Raw genomic sequence first — 16597 nt, 5'->3', positions numbered from 1 at the left:
AGCAGGATGGAGCCCTCTTCCTGCTCCATCCCTGCCGGGTGCCGGGGCCGTGCGGGTGCGGGTCCCCCGGCCTGGGCAGGGGGTCCCTGAGGCGGAGGCACCTCCGCCCGCCGCTGTCTCCCCGGCTCGGCGGCTCCGCATCCCGCTCTCCTGTTGCTCAGAGATGTGGAGGCAGTTGCTAAGAGACACCGACACGTCAGTATCTGGCCCTAAGGAAAAAAAGAGGAAAAAAAAAAAAGAGACAGAGAAAGAGAGAGACAAGGGAGGACGAGGAGGAGGAGGGGAGGAAGGAGGTGGGGAAAGACCTGCTCCCATCGCTGGGCTCGCAGCAGCCTTGGCGGCCGCTGCCAAAGCCCAGCTCCCGACTTGGCGGCCTCCGGGGTGTGGCCGGCCACCGGGGACCCCGCCATCCCCATCTGGAGCCCCCCACATCGCCCCTCCGGACCCCCACATCACCGCAGGGAGCCAGGCCCTGCTCCCTCGCTGGCCAGTGAGTACCCCGGGGCAGCCCGGCCTCACCGGAGGGCTCGGGGCGCTGTGGGCATGGGAGCGACCGGGCTAAGGTGGGCCGGTGGGAGAGGATGGAGCTGGGGGTGCGGACGAGGGAGGATGGAGCAGACACGGTCAGGTGGCGGGGGGCGAGGGCAGGCCTGGGGGGACCCCGGTGGGTGCTGGGAATGGGGATCTTGCCCCGGGAGAGAGGTGGGGAGGGTGTCCCTGGCACCGGGCTCAGCTCGTGGTGGCAGGGGGCTGCCGGGGGGCCGTGGAGCAGCACCTCTGCTCTGCCCACCACCAGCCAAGACGGGCTGGACAAGGTCAGCACGACTGGGGGGGCCTTTTCTGCCTGGAATCCCGGTGGGATGCTTGGAGGAGCGACCCTGGCCCGGGGGGCACGGGGAGGCTGTGGGTGCCCCGGAGGCCACGCCGGGCTGCAGCAGTGGCGCTCCCCCGGCGGGGCGTGCGGCCGGCACGGCTCCCCCCCTCTGCTCTTCCTCGCAGGCGGCTGGTGACGGCCCGACGCCGGCCCCGCCGGTGCCCCCGGAGGGGTTGGCGTTGCCCCCCGGATGCCGCCGGGATGTCGGGAACGTCGCCGTGACCGCCGCCAGCCCGGCCCCTCGGCCGGCCGCCGGCAGCCCTCGGCGTGAGCGGGCGGGCGGGATGGCCCCCGGCGGTGCCCCGTGAGGGCCGCGGCCACGAGGCCATGCTGCTGGGCCCCTGGCTGCTGGCGGCGGCGGCGGCGGTGGCGGCGGCGGGCGCGGGCTGCCCGGTGCTGTGCAGCTGCCGCGGGCAGGCCGTGGACTGCAGCGGGCAGCGGCTCTTCTCCGTGCCCCCCGAGCTGCCGCTGGACACCGGCAACCTGAGCCTGGCCCACAACCGCATCGCCAGCATCCCGCCGGGCTACCTGGGCTGCTACGGGCAGCTGCGCGCCCTCGACCTGCGCAACAACTCTCTGGCGGCGCTGCCGGCCGGGCTGTTCCGCGGCGCCCGGCGCCTGGCGCACCTGGACCTGAGCTACAACAACTTCAGCCTGGTGCCCGCCGACATGTTCCGCGAGGCCAGCGCGCTGCTGCGCCTCGACCTCAGCCACAACCCGGGGCTGCGCCGCGTCCACCCGCAGGCCTTCCGCGGCCTGGCCCAGCTGCGGGAGCTGGACCTCAGCTACGGCGGCCTGGCCGCCCTCAGCCTCGACGCCCTGGAGGGGCTGCCCGGCCTCGTGGGGCTGCGCCTGGGGGGCAACCCCTGGCTCTGCGGCTGCGCTATGGAGCCGCTCCTCAAGTGGCTGCGGGGCCGCATCCAGCGCTGCTCCTCGGGTACGTGCCGCCGGGACCCCCACACCCTGTCCCGCACGGGGACCGGCGGCCGGGCTGACGCCATCCCCGTCCTTCCATCCCGCAGATTCGCAGCAGGCCGAGTGCTGGGCTCCCCCCGAGGTGGCGGGGGCCCCGCTGCTGTCGCTGACGGAGGAGAGCTTCCAGGCCTGCCACCTGACGCTGACCCTCGACGACTATCTCTTCATCGCCTTCGTCGGCTTCGTCGTCTCCATCGCCTCGGTGGCCACCAACTTCCTGCTGGGCATCACGGCCAACTGCTGCCACCGCTGGAGCAAGGCCAGCGAGGACGAGGACGTTTAGGGACCGCCGCTGCCACCGCCGCCGATTGACCCCCGCCCCGGCCACCCCCCGGCCCGGCCGCCCCCGCGGGGACACCAGACTGTGCCTTGTCCGCGTCCCCTCCTGCCGCCCCCCGTGCCGGGGTGGCCCTCGAGGCGCCGGGGACACCAGGGGACAGCCCTGCTCCCTTCTGCCCCAAAGTGGGGAGTTTTTGCACCCCCCATCACCGTGAGCTTGGACCCCCTCCTGTGCTGTTCCCACTGCCCAGGACTGGTTGAGGCAGCGATTTGGGAATCCCTTGGGAACCCCCTCACCTCTGCCTGGGAGAAACAGAGGACAAAGTGTGTGTGTCTTGGGAACCACAGCCACTCTCCTGGGGGCATCGAGGAAATCCCTGCTTTCAGCCCCAAAGCAGCACCGCTGGAGCCCCCCAGATCCTGCACATACTCTCCAGCCTCCCCAAAAATCCAGGGGGCCAGGAAGCGTTGCTGACACCCAGCTCGTCACCACCGTTCCAGGGCATGCCTGCACCTTGCTGGTGACATCGGGATGTGCTGGAACAGCACCGGGACCACCAAGCCTGGCAGTGGGATGGGCTCTGACATTTCCAGGGCATGGGCTCTCCCAAGGATGGCACCTTCCAGGGACTGCATCTCCCAGAGATGACATCTGCCTCCTCTTCGGGGCCAACCCGGGCACCAGCACTGCCCACCCTGGGGGAGGTTTGGGAGTGGAAGGAGCTCTAAAAAGGGGCAAAACAAGAAAAAAAAAAAAGCAAAAAGCAGAAAGCCAACGACCCTCTGTCCAGCCGGGACAGCCATGTCCCCAGTGCCTGTGTCACCTGTCCCTGGTGTCTGTGTCACCCTGTCACTGTGGGAGCGCATCAGTGGGGAGCGGGGCTGGGGTCACCTGAGGGCTGCTTTGTCCCTTCCCCTGTCCCCCATGGAGGCTGAGTGCATGGGGAGGGGTTTGGTTTAACCCCAGCCCACCCCAAAAGGGCTCCTGCTGCACCCCAGCCTCAGCACTGCCCCCAGGAAAGGGAACTTGGCCTCTGCCTTCTCTGTTTTGCCTGGGGTTTTATTATTTTCCTTTCAATGAGTCCAAGAACTCCCCTGCTCCACACCCCCTGCACCCCCACAACTCCTGCACCCTAGGGCATGGAGCATCCACCTGCATCCCACCAGCTCCTTCCTCTGCCTCACCTCATCCTTTTCTTTTTGTATTTATATTTATGTTTTAGTTTCCTTCTATTTTTTTTTCACCTTGTCTTTTGATTTGCTTGTTTCTCTATTCCTTTCCTTTCCTTTCCTTTCCTTTCCTTTCCTTTCCTTTCCTTTCCTTTCCTTTCCTTTCCTTTCCTTTCCTTTCCTTTCCTTTCCTTTCCTTTCCTTTCCTTTCCTTTCCTTTCCTTTCCTTTCCTTTCCTTTCCTTTCCTTTCCTTTCCTTTCCTTTCCTTTCCTTTCCTTGTCTTCTATCTTAGACTTCTCTTTTCTCTTTTCTTTTCTTTTCTTTTCTTTTCTTTTCTTTTCTTTTCTTTTCTTTTCTTTTCTTTTCTTTTTCTTTTTCTTTTCTTTTTCTTTTCTTTTTCTTTTCTTTTCTTTTCTTTTCTTTTCTTTTCTTTTCTTTTCTTTTCTTTTCTTTTTTCTTCTTTCCCTTTTCCTTTCCCTTTTTCCTTTCTTTTTCTTTCCTTTTTCTCTCTTCTCCCCCGACCCCGCTCTTTGTACGTTTTGTAACCGCGGGTTTTGTACCACGGGGCACTTTTTCAGCGCAAAACCTCGACAATAAAGAGTGTCAGCGCAGCCGGGGCCAGGGCACACGTGTGGCGGGAGGACACGCGTGTGTGTGACAGGGCCATGTGTGTGTGTGGGGACACTGTGTGTGTGTGACAGGGCTGTGTGTATGCGGGGACACTGTGTGTGTGTGACAAGGGTGTGTGTGTGTATGTGGGGACACTGTGTGTGTGTGACAGGGCCATGTGTGTGTGTGTGGGGACACTGTGTGTGTGTGACAGGGCCGTGTGTGTGTGGGGACACTGTGTGTGTGTGACAGGGCCATGTGTGTGTGTGGGGACACTGTGTGTGTGTGACAGGGCCGTGTGTGGGGACACTGTGTGTGTGTGACAGGGCTGTGTGTATGCGGGGACACTGTGTGTGTGTGACAAGGGTGTGTGTGTGTATGTGGGGACACTCTGTGTGTGTGACAGGGCCGTGTGTGTGTGTGTGGGACACTGTGTGTGTGTGACAGGGCCTGTGTGGGGACACTGTGTGTGTGTGACAGGGCCGTGTGTGTTGGGGGACACTGTGTGTGTGTGGGGACACTGTGTGTGTGTGACAGGGCCGTGTGTGGGGACACTGTGTGTGTGTGACAGGGCCATGTGTGTGTGTGTGGGGACACTGTGTGTGTGTGACAGGGCCATGTGTGGGGACACTGTGTGTGTGTGACAGGGCCGTGTGTGTGGGGACACTGTGTGTGTGTGGGGACACTGTGTGTGTGTGACAGGGCCTTTGTGTGGGGACACTGTGTGTGTGTGACAGGGCTGTGTGTATGCAGGGACACTGTGTGTGTGACAAGGGTGTGTGTGGGGACACTGTGTGTGTGTGACAGGTCCGTGTGTGTGGGGACACTGTGTGTGTGTGACAGGTCCGTGTGTGTGTGTGGGGACAATGTGTGTGTGTGTGACAGGGCCATGTGTGGGGACACTGTGTGTGTGTGACAGGGCCGTGTGTGTGGGGACACTGTGTGTGTGTGTGACAGGGCCATGTGTGTGGCACACACCCGGCTGCGTGCAGCGGGCACAGCAGCGTCTCGCAGCCTGCAGAAGGCATCAGCCGCGCTCTTCCCTCCAGCGCTTCCTGTTATTCCTCCGGCAGCATCTCCCGGCCCCGGCGGGGCCCAGCTGTGGCCGCCGGGTCACCTCCGCGTCCCCCCCTCCCCTGGAGCCCCTCGGGGCGGGTGGGGGGACGCGGCCCGGTCCTGCCCGGCCGGAGCGCAGAGGTCGGGCAGCAGCTGTGCCGCGTCCGGCCGCGCCGGGGGAGCCGTGGGGCCAGCGGCACCCCCGCACCCTGGCATTGCCCTGCCATCCCTCTTTCCATGCGCCCGTCCTTCCCTTCCTCCCATCCATCCACCCATCCATCCATCCATCCATCCATTCACATAATACAATCCCACCTCCCATCCCAAACCTCCCCCACTCACCAAAACTGGTCCCCCATCTTTTCCACCCCTTTTCCTCTCTCTGTCCCCTCCTCAGTCCTGCAGGGTCACACGCGGCCCACCAGACCTTCGGGGGTCCCCTCATATTGCGGGGGCAGAGGGGTTGGACCCTCCCGAAATGTGCCCCCCGGCAGCCACTGCTCCCACCCCACAGTGACAAAAGTTTCAGAGCGCTGGATGTGGTGCCGAAGCTTTCCCGCGGCTTTGGCAAATCCGAGTTTTCCCGGCACAAACGGGAGCTGCAGCCCCCCCACCCACGCGGGCCCCCCCCTCCGTTTGCTGTGGGGCGGGAGGTGTGAAGGAGCCCGAGCCGGGCTGTAAACACGGAGGGCACTTCAAAGGGGACGCCCGGGGACATCCTTAGCACCACCAGATTATTTCGGCACCCCCGGGCGGGATGCGAGGCGGGGGGAGGTCGGGGGGCTGAACATCCCGTTTGGCAGCTTGGAAAAGCACAGTGGGGGGAGAGCTGCGGTGGTTGGGGGGAACCTGTCCCTATCCTTGCCACGAAGCCTATCCCTGGTGCATCCATCGTTCTCGGAGCCCACTTTTACTCCGTGTGCAGAATAATCTCTGTTTTCCCAGTGTCACATTCCCACAACCACGGTCTGGGGAACCCTGGCCGTGCCCCCCAGCCCTGCAGTGTCCCAAAGGCACAGCATTGAGGGGTTTGAGGGCTCCCTGAGGATCACACCCCCCCCCACTCCCCAGCCATCCTTTCCAAGGATGCTCCCCATCCCCCCGTGCCTGCTGTCCCCCTCTATCTTCCCTCCTCATCTTCCCCAGGCGCTCTCAGGAAGGCAACACCTTCCTTATCTTCTTCCGACGGGTGGTCCGGCCCTGCTGCCCCTCACCCCCAGCTCCGGCCTTGTTATTTTCTGGAGTGTCCCTGCATTTCTCCCCAGGGACTCCTCAACCAAACATTTCCCTCCTGGAAGGGAAAGGGAAATCTCCAAGACGCGGATAGAAAGTCGGCAGCTCCGTCTCCGCTGGCCGGGCGCCTGCGGCCATTTCCGCGCCCGGCGGCTGAGCCGGACGGGGGGAGGCAGCAAAGCTGGCACCCCCACAGGGCTGGGGGTTTTGGGGGTCCTGGAGGGATGGAGGGAGAGGAGGAGGGTGGGATGGAGGCATGGGCAAAGGGAGGGAGAGAAGGGAATAATCGTAGAATCACAAGTTTGGAAGACCTTTATGATCAGATCCAACCATCAACCCAGCAACGCCCCTGTAACCCCAAAACCATTAACCCATGGATGGATGGAGTGATGGATGGATGGATGGATGGATGGATGGATGGATGGATGGATGGATGGATGGATGGATGGATGGAGGAGGGGACTGTTGTACTGATGGATGTACAGCTGGATTGACAGATGGATGAGAGATATCCAGGGGTCTCGCCAGGCTGAGGGAGCCTGGATGGCACTGGAATGTAAACACACTTTGGGACATGTCCCTGGATGCAACATTCCCACTCCTCAAGCCCCCCCAACCCTTAGACCAAACCAGATCCATCTGGAAACTCCCCAAAACCCTCAAGAAGGCTTCCACCCCTCCAGCTGGGGGGTTGTGCAGTCCCCAGCCCCATGGCCACCCCGTCCATTCCCTGTCTCTGGACAAAGGACTGTCCCCACACGGGGAGACTCCGGGCGGTGGCCCCCAAACACGGCGGGGGCCGGCAGGAAGGCGGAGGCAGCTCCCCCGACGGGAAGCATCCCAAGGAACCCAGTAATGATCCCGCATCCTTTCCAAGAGAGAACAAAGGCTGAGGAGATAGCATAGTTCATCACCGATAAATGAAGGATGTAAATAGCAAATACGGGGAAGATTTATTTCGAGCAGAGCCTCAGGAAACGGCGGGGGCTGGGAGGGGGGAAATGGGACAGGAGCCATTTGCTGGCTCATCCAAATCCTGGTTGGGGTGAGCCAGGGTCCTGCCCGGTGCCCAAACCTCCCATCAATGTCCAGAGGGTCCCGTGTCCCTCTTCATACCCCGAGGGTCCCCCCGAGATGCAGTCCACATCTGCACTCGGGGGCTCCCATGTCCCCATCCCTCAGGTTTGGGTATTTCACAGCACCAGCTCCTGTTTGCACACCCGGGTGAGTCACCCGGGGCTCGTCCCAGCTTTAGATAAGGAAAAAAAGCCCCAAAATGGGATTTGGGATTTCAGTGCTGCTGCCTGATACAATCACGGCTGGGGGGCTGGGGCAGGCAGGTGCCCACCCCACGGGGTCCAACACCCCCACCCCGGTGCTGCAATGCCCCGAAGGGTTGGGATGGAGGTTTTCCTGCGTTTCCCAAAGTGTTGCTGAGGAACGGACCAGGAGAATCCGTCCCAGGCAGAGACGCCCCGTAGTGCACACACACCCCACACGCACTGCGCCCTCGCTCATGGGCACCCTCCATCCTCCACACACCCACCCCTCCATCCTCCCTTCCACCACATCCCCCAGCCCCCCGAGGGAACTGCGCACACCCTGCTCCTTTTTTAACCAAAAATTCATTTATTTGTAACAAAACACAAAGCCTTGAGGGTGCCGGGGGAGCCGCCCCCGCCTGAGCCCCCCAGGGGCTCCTCCCCGGCTGTGCCTCAGTTTCCCCTTCCCGCGAGCAGGGCTTTCCAGCGGGGCATCCCCAAAGCAAGCCAGGCTTTGGGGCGAGGCCGAGGGGGGTGTTCCCCCCGAGGAGACCAGCTCGGGGGGCGCCGGGGGCGGTCGGGGACGGGCTCAGGAGCGGAAGAGCGTCTCCTGGGTGGCGGGGTCCAGCTTGCCACCCGGGCCGGGGCCGCCCTTGCCGCCGGGGGGGTGGCTGTGCCCCGAGGAGTAGCTGGCGGAGCGCTCGGGGCCGGGGCCGGGGGTCCGGCAGCAGAGCAGCGCGGCGCAGGCGTGGCGGAAGCGGGGGTCGAAGAAGGCGTAGAGGAAGGGGTTGAGGCAGCTGTTGATGTAGGCGATGCCCGTGCAGTAGGGATGCAGGTTGTTGAGGAAGGTGTGGAGGGCGCAGGACCAGGGCAGCACCTCCAGGTCCATCAGCACGTAGAGGGTCTTGACCAGGTGGAAGGGCAGCCAGCAGCCCCCGAAGGCGGCCACCAGCACCGTGATGATGGTGAGCAGCCTCTTGCGCTTGCGGGGCCCCTCGGCCCGCTCCCGGCGGAAGTGAGTGGCCACGGTGCGGGCGATGAAGAAGTAGCAGGTCAGCATCACGGCGAACGGGGCCACGAAGCCCAGGGCGGTGGAGGAGAGCCCCAGCCCCACCTCCCAGGCGCCCTCCGTGCCCTGCGCCGCCAGGTCCCCGTAGTCCATGTAGCAGGTGATCTTGGTGTCCCCGTCGAGCGCGGCCGCCCGCCGCAGCACCAGCGCGGGCAGCGCCAGCAGCGCGGCCAGCAGCCACAGCGCCACCGTGGCCACCAGCCCGCTGACCCGCGAGCGCAGCTTGGCCGTGGCCAGCGGCCGCACGATGGCCAGGTAGCGGTCGAAGCTGAGGCCGGTGAGGCAGAAGACGCTGGCGTACATGTTGACGAACACCAGGTAGCTGCTGACCTTGCAGGCGGCCGTGCCGAAGGGCCAGTGGTAGCCCAGCCAGGCGTAGGCGGCCCACAGCGGCAGCGTGACCACGAAGGTGAGGTCGGCCACGGCCAGGTTGGCGATGAAGGTGTCGGCCGAGCGCCGGCGGTCGCGGCCGCCCTTGAAGACGGTCCAGAGGACGAGCCCGTTGCCGGTGGTGCCCAGCAGGAAGACCAGCAGGTAGATGGTGGGCAGCAGGGCCAGCGAGGGGCCCCACTCCTCGTACTCGCACGAGTACTCCGTATCGTTGTCGAAGCCGTAGGTGTAGGCGCCCGTGGTCTCCTCCATCCCGGCGCTGGGCTCAGCTCCGCTCAGCTCATCCCGGGTTCAGCCGCTCCTGCGGCCCCGGCGCGAGTCCCACCGCGTTACCTCCCCTTCCTCCTCCTCCCCGCCCTCCTCCTGGAGGGGACGGGCGGGACGGGGCAGGAGGCAGGGCCGGGGGGAGCCCCCGTGGGAAACTTCACAGCTCCCCCCGCCTCCATCTGGCTCCTGCCCGGGCGGTTTTACCGAGCTCTCACCCGCGTGTCAACGCGCCGACCCCCGCGATAACCCCGGCCTCGCCGCGCCCGGAGGTTCGGGCGCCCACCACGGCGGCGCTCGGGGCTGGGATCCGGCTCTGGGGAGCTCAGGAACGGGGGGGCTGCGGGCAGCATTTGGGGTTTCACCTCGGGGTGTCGCATTCGGCGCCGGGGTGTCACACATCGGGGCTGCATTTCGCGCATTTCGCACGGGCGGTGTCACATCGGGCACTTGGCGGCGGGGGGGTCGCGCTGGGGGTTGGTGTCACACTGGAGGGAGTGGCACTGCGGGGCGGGTGGGGGGGGAGGGTGTGCATTTGGCATTTTGCATTTGGCATTTTGCGTTTGGCACTTGGGATTCCCCGTTTTGCTGCCAGCTTTGCACACAGCGGTGGCTCCGCGGGGTCCCCAAGCGCCGGGGCTCCACTTTGAGTACAAAGTGCCGAGGAGATTTATACATTTAGCAAAAATCCTGGGCGGGGAGGGGGCTCTGGGACCCCCCACGCTGTAAAATTACCATTTTAGGGCAACAGCTGCCGCAGGACCGGCTGCCACCGGAGCTCTCGGTGTGTCCCAGCTCCGCGGGTTGCTGATGGAGCGGCAACGCTGAGCCAAGAGGGAACAAACTTCCCCTCATCCCACAAATAAACATTGGGGGGAGGAGGGAAGGCCCCCGAGGTGGTCTGGGATTGTCCCACTGGGACTGAACTCTCACAGTTCCAGCTCTGGGGGAAAGAACCGAAGAAGCCGAGCGGGATGTCTGAAGAGCCCCCAATCCCCCGGGACACGCAGGGGGGGCTGGGCTGGGGCTGTAGGGGGGGATTAAGCACGGGATGGGCTGTGGGAAGGGGCAGGTTTAACACCCCAGTGCAGGCATGGAGGTTGGTGGGGGGGCACAGAGCCCCCGGGACCCCCCACCGGCTCAGTGGGGCCCTTCTACCAGCAAAGAGGCGCGAAGGAGGGGCTGTGGGGGGAATTCAGCGGCTGAAGTAGCGGGGGAGAGCTCACAGGAGCTCCAAAATGAGGCAGAGTGGTGTAGGGGGGAGAGGGCTCGGTAAATGGGGGTGCAGGTTAGGGGATCCCGGGGGTGAGGGCACGAAACCAGACACCCAGAGCTGCAGCATCAGCCGGGAGAGCAAACCAGGCTGGAGATAAGGAGCGATCCGGTATCGCAGTGCCGGGACAGCCGGCATGCGGGGAGAGAGGTATGAAAGGCAGGAGCTGCTGAAAGTGGCGGCAGAACCGCGAGGGTGCCCAGTTCCGGGTCAAATCCCAAACTGGAACGAAGAAGGGCCGGAACCCCGCAGTCCCCAGCGCAGACACGGCTCCAGCCTTTCCGCTAATTAGCAGCATTAACGGGGAAACACCGGCGCTGCTAATGAGCCCCCGGGGATCGCAGCGAGGCTCCCCGGGCCCCTCCCGCCCTGGCCGGAGCCCCGTTAATGAGCAGGACCGCTAATGAGCGGTTCTATTAATGACTATTAATAACACTCCCAGCTATCTGTGTCCTAATTGGAGCACGGCACAAGTATCCATTTCCAGCCGCCGCACATCAATCCGTTTCCAGTCTCTTCCCTTTCCAAAAGCTGCGGGTTGAGTGTCCCTGCCACCCCCTCGCTGTCCTGAAGCTGGGGTGCCTCGCTCTCGGCGCCACCCTGGGGGTCCCTTGGTCCCGGCGCCGGGGACGGAGCTCCCCAGGCTGGGTTTGTGGTGGTGGGTGGGCGGCCAGGGCTGGGCTGATAAGGAATCCGTGGGGCTGATAAGGAGCCCCGCTATCTGCAGCGGGGGGAGGGCAGGAGCCGCTCTCCCTGCGGGGCGGGGGCTGCCCTGGGCACCAACGAGGGGTTCCAGGACCCTCGTTTGGCATTCTCAGGAATGAACCCCAGAGGCTCCATTGGGAACAAGCCAGGCTCACGGCGTCCCTCCCCACTGGCTCCGCAGGGAGATTGGAGCCCCCACGGGGCGGGATGAGGAGCCAGAGCTCACCCCCCTCGCCCCATCCCGAGCAGGAAGGGCAGCGCTTGGCCCTGCACGAGGAGCCATCCGGGAGCTTCCTCCGAATCCACAGAGTTACTCACATCCGACCGAAGAAGTGACAGCCCGAGGGCACAGCTCCTGTCCCTCTGTGCCCCCTTCCCTTCCACGGGCTGCGCTGCGGGCACGGCGCTCCTCCTGTTGGCAGCTCCCCCCGCGGTGTCCCCCATCCCAGGGACAGCATCCACCCCTCTTCCCTCTGCTCCCGCACCCCAACCCTGCCTGTCGGCCCCTCAAGGCTGAACACGGGTGGATGCTGCGAGCCACGGGTTTATTGGGGGGCAAGGACAGGGAGGTGCTGCGGGAGGGGCACCCTGGGGACAAGGACAGGGCTCGTATGCACACTGGGGACACTGGGATGTACCCGGGGTGGGCACTGGGGACAGTCAGATGCTGATGGGGCTCACAGGGGGAGCACTGGAGACTGGGGGGCAATAGGAGCCCGACGGGGGTCTCGGCTGCCCCACAGCGTGGTGGACAGGCAGGAGCTGCCCCATGGCCCCCGGGCTAAAGGCCGAGGGAGAAGGTGCCCGAGTCGGTGGATTGCTTGTCCCGGGAGCAGGTCCCCAGCGCCCCGGGGGGACACGCTGAGGGGGTGGCGGGCACGCCGGCCTCTGACACCTGTGGGGCAGGGGACAGAGGCACTGGGTGAGTCACTGCAGCCGGGGGGGGCTGGTCGAGCCCCCAGAGGTGTCCCCATCCCCAGGGCACCCCTGCTCCGTGTCTGACCTCCTCGAACTTGCGGGCCTTGTAGTGCTCAGCGCCCTTGAGGAAGTTGAGCAGGATGATGTCGCACAGCACCGTGCCCTGGGAGCAGCAGTGGTGGGGTGAGGGGCCCCACGCTGCAGAGCACCCCCGTACCCCCACAGAGCCAGGCCGCTGTCACCCTGCAGCTGTGCTGTGTCCCCATGCCCCCTGGCCATGGTATTTCCCCCTTGTGCCCTTGGAGGTGTCACCACTGCGGGGCTGAGAACGACCCCAACTCACCACACCGATGGAGGTGAAAGCAGCCACCGTGTTGATGAGGGTGGGGACGATGCCGAACTTGCCGGCCTGGGGGAGCAGAGCCCTTGTTGGCCAGAGTCCCCAAGCCCCCCGTGACCCCACGAGCCCCCAGCCCCACACGTACGCTGCCATACACCAGGACATCGAAGCGGATCCCAAAGGCCTTGATGAGGGTGCGGCGCTCAGAGCCGTCAGGCCAGCGGTAGTACCTGGCGTGCCTGTGGTGATACGGGGACATGGGGACATGGTGACAGGAGCTGTGCCAGGCAGTGCACACCCCTGTGCCCTGTGTGTACCTGAAGTTGTATCCAGGAGCGGGGGTCCGGGCCAGGCTGTCCAGGCGGGTGAAGGAGTAGCGGGGCAGGCAGCGCTCCCAGGCCCGGTCCAGGTCACACACCCACCCGATCTTGATCCCCAGCACCCCCCCCTGCCCCAGCCCCACATCAGCACCACGGACACTGGCCCCACGGTGCCAAGTCCCCACAGCTTCACAGTCCTGCATCCCATGGCCCTGCGCTCCATGTCCTATGAACCCACATCCCACATTCTCATCTCCCCAAGTTCCACATCCCCCTGCACCCCATATCTCCAGTCTCCATGTCTGTACTCCCCATGTCCCCATGTCACACATCCCAAACCCCATCCGTGTCCCAGTGTCAAGCCCCACATCATCACTCTGTCCCGTGTTCCTGTATCCCCATCTCCTGTTCCCAACATCCCTCATCCCTGCATCCCATGTCCCCATGTTATGCAAGCCCATGTCCCCATCTTCCATGTCCACATCCCACCACCCCATATCCCCCCATCCATGTCCCATGTCCCCATGTCCCACATCCCATGTCTCTGTGTCCCCAAGTCCCATGTCCCTATGCCCTTCCACACCACGCACTTGTACCCCTGTGTCCCCACACCCACGCCATTGTCCCCCCGTGCCTCCCGTGTCCCCTGTGTCCCCGCTCACGGTGGCAGCCAGCGCAGGGAAGTCCTGCCCAGCCAGACGTGCCACGTCCCCCAGGCGCAGGATGGGGCACAGGGGCTGCAGCTGTGGGTGGAAGCGACACCGGCCCAGCTCCACCCCACTGCCAGGGGGTGGCAGGTTGGTCCTGGGGACACAGGGGGACACGGGGGACACGGAGGGATGTGCCATCAGGCAGCAGTCTGGGGTTCATGGACCCCCATCCTAGTATCTCCTCATCATCTTGTCGCCGTGTCCCCTGTCCATGTCCCTGTGTTACCCCACACCCTGTCCTCATGTCCCCCTGTGTGCCCCCGTGGCTTGTGCCACTCACTTCTCGAAGCCAAAGAGCGGGAAGCGGATGCTGTTCTTGATGAGGAGGGTGAAGTTCTCGGCTTCCAGCATGACGGGGCTGGAGGAAGGGGAGTGACACTGAGGACATGGCAAGGGGCATGTCCCCTGCTCCTCCCTGTGTCACTCCAGCCCCACTTACACGTCAATGGTGTCCACCTCGGGCGGGCACCAGCCCTGGATCTCGCAGGTGCGCAGGGTCGTGTTGTAGGGGACGCAGCGCCCTGTCAGCACCCCTGGGACCCCCAACCCTGTCAGCACCCATGGGACCTCGGCCCCTGAACTGTCAGCAGCCCTGGGACCCCCAACCCTGTCAGCACCCATGGGACCTCGGCCCCTGAACTGTCAGCACTCCTGGCATCCCCAACCCTGTCAGCACACCTGGCACCTCGGCCTCTGACCTCTGTCAGCACCCTGGGACCCCTCTACTCCCGTCAGTACCCCTCGGGGGCATCTCTGAGACCCCGGACCCCCATAGGCACCCCGGGGACCCCCGGACCACTGTCAGCACCTCTGCCAGCAGCCCTGAGACCCCAGACCCCCTTCAGCACCCTTGGGACCCCCGTACCACTGTCAGACCGCCGGTAGCACCCCTGAGACCCCAGATCTCTGTCAGCACCCCAGGGATCCCCATACCTCTGTCAGTACCCTCGGGATCATCCCTGTGACCCCACACCCCTTTAGGCATCCCGGGGATCCCCATACTCCCTTTGGCACCCCTGGGACCCTGAACCCCCCGGCTCCCCCAAACCTCCAGCTCCAGAGCCCCCGTCCCCCCCAGCCCCCCGAGCCCACCGAGGGTCCCTCACTCCAGCCCGCGGTGGCTCCCGCGGTCCCTCGGTGCCCTGAGCGCAGTTCCCCGCGGGTCCCTCACCGTTGCTCGTGCTCGGGCTCAGCTCCCGGCAGTCCCGGTCCGCCGAGCAGTGGAAAGCGGCTTCGCTCTGCGGGGCGGGGGTCAGCGGACGGGGGGCTCACCGAGGGGTCCCCCCGAGCGCCCCCTGCCCCCCCGCACCTCCGGGCACACGCCCTGCGCCTGTTGCTCCGTCCGGATCTGCTTGGTGACCACCACGAACACCGAGGTGCCCTGCGGGACGTCGCTGTCACACAACCCCGTCCGGAACTGATGCGGGGGTGGCCCCGCGCCCCTCAGCGACCCCTCTGGTGCTCACCTGGGGGGGCGTGACGTAGTCGGCCGTGTCCATCACCTGCCCCGCGTAGCGCCCCACGCCCTTCACCTTGGTGACCACGGAGGACTCGATGGCGGTGTCCCGCACCTGGTACGCTTTCTCATGGAGGAACACCCAGCTGGGACAGCACCGCGGGTGACGCTGGGGACAGCCACCCCCGGACACCACCGGCACCCCCCGGCACCCTCTTCCGGACCGGCCCTTGACCCCCGGAGCTGTCGGGTCCCCGACTGCCGCTTGTCATCCCCCCGCCGGTGGCTGCGGTCATCACTCCCGGGAGCACTCGGGGACAGGGACCCCAGCGCGGCTCGTCCCCTTCTGTCATCACCCACGGTGTCCCCTTCCCGTCATCCACCCGAGATGCTCTCCTGGATGTCCCCCTTGTGTCACCCGTACCGACACCTTGATGTCCCCATCATGTCACCTGCGCTGCCACCCTCCTGTCACCCGCACCGGCACGCTCTCCGGCTGTCCCCATCGTGTCACCCGCTCCGGCACACCTGAATTCCCGGCACTGACACATTGTCACCCGCTCTCCCGTCCCTCCTCTACTCCCGGCCTGGCCACCCCCTCACCCCGCGTACCGCCCGGTGTCCCCTCGCTGTAACCCCACGCCACACGCCGTCACCCCCGGGTGTCACCTGCAGCAGCGAGTGGCTGTCACCGCGCTGTCGCGGTGCCGGGAAGGGTTCGGGGGTGTGTCCCGGGGGATGTCCCGGGGCGGGCTGTCCCGGAGATGCCCGGGGGTGTCCCGGCGGCTGCCGGGGTGGCTCACCCGACGAAGTAGGCGAGGATGAGGAGCTGGACGCCGCGGTTGACGACGCCCACCACCCAGCTCTTCACCACCACCGACTTGGTGGTCTCGTAGGAGAAGAAGTCGCTCACCCAGCGGGTGCGGGAGCTCGGGAGGGACATGGGCAGCGCGGGGGCGGCCGGAGACCGGGCTGCGGGCAGGGCAAGGCAGGGCTGCGGGAACCGAGGGGGATGCGGGAAGGGCAGGGCAGGGGTGCGGGCAGTGAGCGGGGATGCGGGTAGGGCAGGGCAGGGCGGGCTCGGGTGCAGGCAGCGCTACCGGCAGGGGCACGGGCAGCGTGCGGGTACCGGAGGGTGTGGGCAGCACCCGCAGGGGTGCGGGCAGCGAGGGCGGTGCGGGCGGGCGGAGGCGGGGGCAGGGCGGGGGCCGGGGGCGGGGGCACGGCCCGGGGGGACGGGAGGGATGGCTCCCCCATTCCTGGGGAGATAGAGGGGTGCAGACGGGCTCCTTCCCAGGGGTTCCCCCCTAAAGGAGGGACCCATTCGGGCACTGGGGAGCCCCGCATTGGGATGCACGTGGCGGGTGCGCCCCAGACTGGGGATGCCTGGTTTGGGGGGACACCCCTGCAGGGGAGGACGGTGAGGGAGCCCCCTGCGTGCGGTTTCGGGGGTGTCCCGCTCTGGGCCACCCCATGGTCCGGTTCCAACACTTTGGGGCGCCCCGGGTTTGGGGGAGGGGGGTGTCCCCAGAAGAGGTGACGTCACGGGGCTCGCCCCGTGTTGGCCAATGGGGTCTCTCCCCCTTGTCTCTATTGTTCTGGGCGGGGCAGAGCGGAGGGTGGGGGGCGGAGTCCCGGCGGCTCTGGCCCCGCCCCAGCCGCTCGGTGGGCGGGGCCTCCGTCTCGCAGCGGG

General features: G+C 65.4%; 3 protein-coding genes across 6 annotated transcripts; 1 reads left to right on the top strand and 2 right to left on the bottom strand.

The window, feature by feature from the left end:
- The first annotated feature begins 302 nt into the window (after positions 1-302).
- Positions 303-3479, top strand: LRRC55 (leucine rich repeat containing 55). 2 transcript variants are annotated; one of them, XM_064715625.1, is made up of 3 exons: positions 303-490; positions 1000-1811; positions 1897-3479. In XM_064715625.1, exons 2-3 carry the CDS (start codon positions 1202-1204, stop codon positions 2130-2132), a joined length of 846 nt encoding a protein of 281 aa, XP_064571695.1. In that variant the 5' UTR covers positions 303-490; positions 1000-1201; the 3' UTR covers positions 2133-3479. The 2 variants fall into 2 exon arrangements, with proteins under 2 accessions (XP_064571695.1, XP_064571694.1); XM_064715624.1 differs by having other exon boundaries at positions 303-1811.
- Positions 3480-7855: 4376 nt separating this feature from the next.
- APLNR (apelin receptor) lies at positions 7856-9206 on the bottom strand. Its single transcript, XM_064714550.1, has one exon. The coding sequence runs from the start codon at positions 9168-9170 to the stop codon at positions 8049-8051; it is 1122 nt and encodes a 373-aa protein (XP_064570620.1). The 5' UTR covers positions 9171-9206; the 3' UTR covers positions 7856-8048.
- Positions 9207-11698: 2492 nt separating this feature from the next.
- Positions 11699-16030, bottom strand: P2RX3 (purinergic receptor P2X 3). 3 transcript variants are annotated; one of them, XM_064714271.1, is made up of 12 exons: positions 15708-16030; positions 14915-15050; positions 14758-14829; positions 14620-14686; positions 13888-13981; positions 13729-13806; positions 13401-13542; positions 12736-12866; positions 12564-12657; positions 12422-12487; positions 12164-12241; positions 11699-12055 (listed from the first exon to the last, which is right to left on the bottom strand). In XM_064714271.1, exons 1-12 carry the CDS (start codon positions 15845-15847, stop codon positions 11942-11944), a joined length of 1212 nt encoding a protein of 403 aa, XP_064570341.1. In that variant the 5' UTR covers positions 15848-16030; the 3' UTR covers positions 11699-11941. The 3 variants fall into 3 exon arrangements, with proteins under 3 accessions (XP_064570341.1, XP_064570342.1, XP_064570343.1); XM_064714272.1 differs by having other exon boundaries at positions 12564-12648; XM_064714273.1 differs by lacking the exon at positions 15708-16030 and adding an exon at positions 15517-15565.
- Positions 16031-16597: the final 567 nt, after the last annotated feature.

This window comes from Zonotrichia leucophrys, chromosome 5, assembly GCF_028769735.1.
Source record: "Zonotrichia leucophrys gambelii isolate GWCS_2022_RI chromosome 5, RI_Zleu_2.0, whole genome shotgun sequence".
Lineage (NCBI taxonomy): Eukaryota > Metazoa > Chordata > Aves > Passeriformes > Passerellidae > Zonotrichia > Zonotrichia leucophrys.
The sequence above is the reverse complement of the archived record's forward strand: the minus strand, read 5'-3'. Positions and strand labels throughout refer to the sequence as shown.